We start from the raw sequence: 6,462 nt of genomic DNA, 5'->3' as shown, positions 1-6,462 counted from the left end.
TACGGACACCCCGGGGCTCTCCTGCCGGGCAGCAGGAGAATAAAGGGCCGCTATGAATCACCTATCTATGGGCAGAGAAGAGGCATCAGACCGGTGTATCTCCGCATTAGCAGAGCCCCGGGGCCGAGGATCACCCCCCCCCCCCCCCCCCCCCCCCCCCCCTCCCCCTCCCCCTCCCCCTCCCATGCAGCCATTTGTTGCAATTACTTCCACATGTTGCCCAAGAGAACAGTGTCCTTGTTCTCTAAAACAAAGGATCTCAGCAGAGCAATGCTTACCTGAAAGCGGTTTATAGATCTCATTTTAACACCTGTTTTTCTGCCCCCCCCCCTCATTTTAAATTAGCTTGAGGTCCAGTAGATCCTACAGACAGTTTTTGAGGCCAACATGTATTCACATTGTTTTTCTTGTTGTTTTCATCCAGCATGATGCAGAATATGTAATATGTGCCTTCACACACACTTTAAAACACCACAGAGTTCCTGTTGAACATAATAAGTCTTTAAACCTGGAACAGTCTGCAGGCTTCCAACTGAATATCACTGAGCGCTGCGCTGAGTCATCACAGTTGTGTTCTTGTCCATAAGATGACGAGGCAAAAACACTGTTTCATCACTGATCAGTTTTGAACAACACTCGAGGAAATAGAACATTTATTTTACTTCTTTGTCTGTTTGCGTCTGTAGATTTCTCCTAAATTCACCAAAAGATTTTCAGAAAACCTACAAAATAATTGTGTTAACGTGTGTATTCAGCTGGTGAAGTTTCATGGTGATATATATCTGTTAAACATTTCCCTCATTCACCTGTAGTGTCTCTCTTTAAAAGGTTATTTCCTAAATATCCACCTGATGCTCTGAATGGAGGCAGAAGCAGCTTTAAGCTCTTCTCAGTCAGTCCCAATGTCCCCACATCACCAACACACTGCTCTTCACCAACATCTCCTTCCTGGTGACTCTGACTGTCCACCAGGGGGCTTCCGGAAAATATAAACAGCAATCTGTGTCCAAATAAGTAGATTATAAATTCAAAGGGGATTTATCAAACAGCCGTTTAAATTCAAACCGATTGAGCGTGAATAAGATCATTTCAGCTCACGCTTCGTCCTTCCTGTGTCAGAACATGGGCCCTGAATCCGGCAGTAAGAACATCCTGACTCTGTGTTTAGGATGCTCCTTAAACGTGTCAGCATGTGGTTGGAGCTCAGCCGCTTTTTGTTGTTGAAATGTGAACCGTTATAGATGTATTTCTGTCAATCTGTGACTTTAAAGTCTGTGATTCAGAGTTCAACCAACATACCGGCTTGATTACATGTTAACATGAGAGGAGGAGGAATCCTCCGTCTGTCTGTCTGTCTGTCTGTCTGTCTGTCTGTCTGTGGTCCTGGTAGGAGCTGTCCATTGTGCTGAAACGTTCTCCTCTCAGTCAAAGCTTCACTGACTCGTATCGATTCATCTCAATAAATAAATAAATATTATTTTTGTTTTCAGGAGCCTTGACCTCCATGAAGCATTGAGGACCGGCGAGCAGCTCAACGGGCTCCTGGTGAGTTTTTATAAACAGTCCTACATATCAAATGAAATAACTAATACAAGTGTCATAATATGCTTAGATTCATATTTTACGTGGACCAGCTTTCACAGATTTAGACACAAACTGTGTTCATATCTGAACAGATCAAAAATAAACAAGTGGAAGCAAAAAAACAATAAACACATTTCTGGGTCCAATCACATCACAAACACACAAATACAAACACAAATACATGAGCCAAGCAAAAATACAAATAAATAAATAGTAGTACTCCTCCCTGTTTATGAATGACCACACACACACACACACACACACACGGGGAGACAGGGGTTGGTTGGATGCAGCTATTTCCTGGTCACAGAAACACCAACACGTTGAGTGAAACTGGTCTGTGGACTAAACGTGTACTAACTATTGGTTGCTTCATTTTCTTTTCTAACTCCTTTAAAGAAAATGAAGACCAACCAAACCCCCAGAAAACATCTGTGTAAACAATATTTATTTAATAACTGAGACCTGAAACTTATGAATATTCTGACATGAGTGAAAGGTGTGTCACCGCCCCGGGTTTCCCCAAACTACAAATCAAACGTCTCACATTAGTTTGGTCTCCAAAGGACGAAACCTGTTTCTCGATAAACAGCAACGTGCAGGTCAGATCTGGCCTCTTGTCTCTCGGGAAATGTAGTTCATTCTGTTCTGATTTCCACGATTCAGAAGACCGATCTTCCTGATCCACATCTCAGACATGAAGGTGCATTAGTAAAGTGGAACGTCTCTTTAGGGGGGAGAACAAAAAGAGACAACTTTATTTCCCCTCTCTTTCCACACCGGCACTTCAGCTTCTTCCAGCCTCCATCTCTCCGCATGAGACAGCAGCTGCAACCGGCTGAAAAGCGCCTCTTATTAATTGTCTTTTGTCATGCGTAATTGCCACATTTTCAATGGTTGGTCCGAGGCCCTGACGAGAGAGAGAGCGCGCGAGGTCTCTGTGCAGCGCCTCTTTCATCTGACATTTCACATCTCGCGCACACTTTGCTTTTGCGTTATTTTTATTTGTTTTGAGCGGTTTGTGTTTGATAAATGTGATCAGAAGTTTTAAAGTTTGGGGACGAATAGCTCCACTCTCATAAATGAGCTCCAGCGCCATTTAAAGTGGCGCGAGGTCGCGTCCTGATGGGGCTGAGAGGAGGCTGGACAGTCCGCGCTGCGTTGGTGTTTCACACCTGCAAGGGAGCTCTAATTCGATTAATAGGAACTTCAATATATATTCATTAGGTGGCTCCCCCCCCCCGAAATAATATACGATCACCAGCGGGATTGTGAAAGGGGACCATTTATTCCCCGCTCTGAATGGGTCCGCGTGGGACCCAAAAAAAACTTCACCTGCTTCCCCTCTCAATTAGGAATGTATCCCAAACTCTGACAGAAACGAGTTAAATTAGGCGTCCGCTAATTTTCCACCGGCCCCTCCCACGTAATCCCCCCCTCGGAGTCTTTTCCCATTCGAACCCCCCCCCCCCCCCTCCTCCCCCTTACCCCCTTTTAATTCACCATAAGTTGAAAGGTTCAAATAGTGCCTAATGAAACAGTGACTAAATCGTCCTCTGTCGCTCGGAGGAACCCTGTCGCTGTCTCTCAAAGCGCTCTGAGCGCACAAGCCGTCGGGGGGTCTCCAGGCTAAATGCGGGTCCCAAGGCAGGACAATCTAACCTGTCAAAGCCCTTTGCCCACTTCTATATATCCCCCGTTCTCTGGGCTTTTTTCTCTCTCTCTCGAGCCATGGCGGCATAATCAACCGACGTGGGACCGAAAAACGCAATTAAACTCGCTTTGGACGGCGCAAATCTTTTCAAAAGTGAACATTAATGGGGAGTATTGGCTGCTCCCCATGGGGGCGTTATCGGGTACCCTTTTTGTGGGCCGACCTATAAGGAGACATTACAGCTACACTTGGAGCTGTGTTAAATATTGTTTCGAAATGAATAAAAACCATAATGACAGCTTAATAATGATAATAATAATAATAGCTGCCTATTGATGGAAATGTTTTGTCGTTAAGTCTCTAGTGGAAGATATAACTGCCCTTAATGTGCAAACTCCTCAGCTTTTACGCACGAGTGGCCAAAAAAAGTAGCAATATAATATATATTATACATTACAGTCATTTTGTAGACGCTTTTATCCAAAGCGACTTACAATAAGTGTATTTAAGAGAACTAATCACCAGAAGTCATAAGTGCATCTCCTTTTTTAATCAAGCATCTAAGAGCGTAAACCAGAGCAAACGTACAGAAACAGACTAATACGAGTAGGCTAAGTGCTAAGTGGAAGGCTCATATATAAGTCAATAACTGATGGAGTTGTGTTTGCATAATTTTAAAAGGTGTTTTACATATTTACGTTTTTCCCCAGTATATCTCTACAATATGGGACCAGTGCTTCCTGGTATGAATGCGCGTCACGATACATTGATAATAATCATAATAATAATGCCTCATAGTGTTTTGCAGAGTATTTATTTCGAAATGCAATCATGAAGGACTTTTATTTCTGTGCCTCATTTTAATCACTTGCAGAGATGCAAAAACACATTTCATTATATATTTTTTAGAATAGTTGTGGTTTTAGATCCTTCATCTGTCAAATAAATACACTGACAACGTCTTAGGTCAACTCGTCATGTTTATTACAATAAATACACATTATACATAGTTTACAAATGGTTGCGTGCAGGTTCCACACGGGTTCGGCCTGTGCTGCATCGGGCGATGGTTACAAACACTTACTGGTGTTATGTGAGCTAGACCCGGGTTTGTAGGCGAGAACCCGGAAAGGGGTCAAAACACGTCATCGTTACGGCACACAGTAGGTTATGTTTCCCGAGATTTCACCACAGCGTTAAAACACGTATTCACATTTCATTCCTTTTTTTTAAATTTAGAAGCAGGATAAACATGAAACGGATATTTTAAACACTTCAGTTTTCATGCAGGATGGTTTTTTTTCTGGGGGGCCAAGAGGTAACCTGATGCCCATAAAAGTGCCAGGCAGCAGCGGGGGTCTGGTCCCTCTCAGATGGGTGACACCTCTTTCTCCTCAGACGCAGAGGCCGGAGACAGAGACTCCTCGTCCTCCGACCTCGAGTAGTCCGTGAGGCCGCTCGTGCACTTGCAACCGCTGCTGTGCGCGCTCCTCTGGGTGGCTTTGCCCTCCTTCTTGTGCTTCACCCTGCGGTTCTGAAACCAGATCTTCACCTGTTTCTCCGACAGGCTCAAGTACGTGGCGATTTCGATTCTCCTGAGTCTGGAGAGATACATGTTCGTGGAAAACTCCCTCTCAAGTTCCAGGAGTTGCGTGCTCGTGAACGCCGTGCGCATCCTCTTGCCATTCTGTATGTGGCTGTTGTCGGAGGCGCCTGTTGGAGGAAGAAAAATATACAGTCAGACATTTAGCTTTTTATTATCACAAAAAACTCAAATCAGATGCAAATGACACAAAACATCGCGCGTAAATCCTTGTGCGTAAAAGCCGAGCGTGTTTACAACTAACTGAACGTGTAGCTATCGAACAGGTGGCTTACCAATAGAAAGACAGTGGTATCTCCTCGGGTCTGTGACGCTGAACGTGGGCGTGCAGACAGGTGTGTGTCCCGGGTGCGCGAGTGCAGCAGACTGCTGATGCGCTATCCTGTGACAGTACTGCGCCTCCACGCCCGGAAACTGACTCTTCAGCATGGGAATGCCGCCGCGGGAAGAGTGGAGGTGGGACGTGACACACAGCGGGCAGACGCAGAACGTCCCCGTCTTCCTGGACGGGCACATCGGAGCGGTGACCGTCATGACGCTCGGAGAGTGCATGCTGATGGGGATGAGAAAGTCCTGTCCCGGATGCTCCAACGGTCCGGGTCGAACCGCATCTTTGATTATTAAAGAATCGACGTAAAAAGACCTCGACATGGCTGCGCCGCTGATAAGTGATCTTTCCTCTCTCAAGATGATGACCGTTTCTCATATGAACCCCCTCGGGATCTCCAAAGGTGCTTATGTTTGATGGTTCAACAAAAGGGACCCCGAAGAGGGCTGGCCCTGCAGCGTCACCCACGTGCGCACCCGGCTCCGAAGGGTTTACACTGTCAGCGACCCAAACCACGTGATGTCTCCCTGGGCCTCCAATCACAACTTGCAGATTTTTCTCTTTTTTCTTTTCATCCCCGAATTTAGGAAAGTCTTGTGCACTAGAATAATATAACCAGACACATTAAATATATATATATATATTTATATGTTCGAATGAAGCAGACACAATAACTGAACCATCTTTCTGAAATAATGTCACAAGAACTAAAGCTTTAACAACTTGTTTTTCACACACATGCTGCTTGTTTTCATGGTGTTTGATTTGGGATTTATAGAATTTTTTTAAAATAATTCTGAGTTGTAAAATATATTTAGAAATACCTCCATCACTTCGAAAATATAAAGAAATACATCGGATGTGCTGGAAGCTGTTGTAGCAGGTGCAGTGGAAACAGAAACATATCTGTTTTTATCTCATAACTTCACTGTTTACATTTCCAATATTCATTAGTTTTTCAATAAAAATGTGTGTATTCTTAACGTGACTTTTTAATAAGTCTATATATATATAAGTATAATAAGCTATATGATGGAATCTATCCAGACCTACTTTTTTTTTTTTTTTTTAGATTCATTTCCCCTAAATGCGATTTAAGGAATTGTGCACGCGACCAAATAAGCACTAATTGCCCGATCGTTCTCCGAATCCGGTTGGTGCAGCTCTCGCTCGCGGCAATTAAAGAATTATGAACCGATGGAGAAGTCTGGGCCGCGGTCATTCGATGGCGATTAGGATTCAATTAGAAAGTGTTTATAAAGGCCGGTCTGTGCGGAGGGTAAACAGGCAGCT

At 44.2% G+C, this 6,462-nt stretch overlaps 1 protein-coding gene across 1 annotated transcript; it reads right to left on the bottom strand.

Moving 5' to 3' along the window:
* Positions 1-4,607: 4,607 nt before the first annotated feature.
* Positions 4,608-5,547, bottom strand: gsx2 (GS homeobox 2; the record flags this gene model as incomplete). The annotated part of the gene is given in 3 exon segments (XM_079158482.1): positions 4,608-4,951; positions 5,117-5,528; positions 5,530-5,547. Coding segments are annotated over 3 exon segments (774 nt in total).
* Positions 5,548-6,462: the final 915 nt, after the last annotated feature.

This window comes from Pholis gunnellus (assembly GCF_910591455.1).
Source record: "Pholis gunnellus genome assembly, chromosome: 4".
Taxonomy (NCBI): Eukaryota; Metazoa; Chordata; class Actinopteri; order Perciformes; family Pholidae; genus Pholis; species Pholis gunnellus.
Note: the sequence above shows the minus strand (reverse complement) of the source record. Positions and strands in the feature narration are given on the sequence as shown.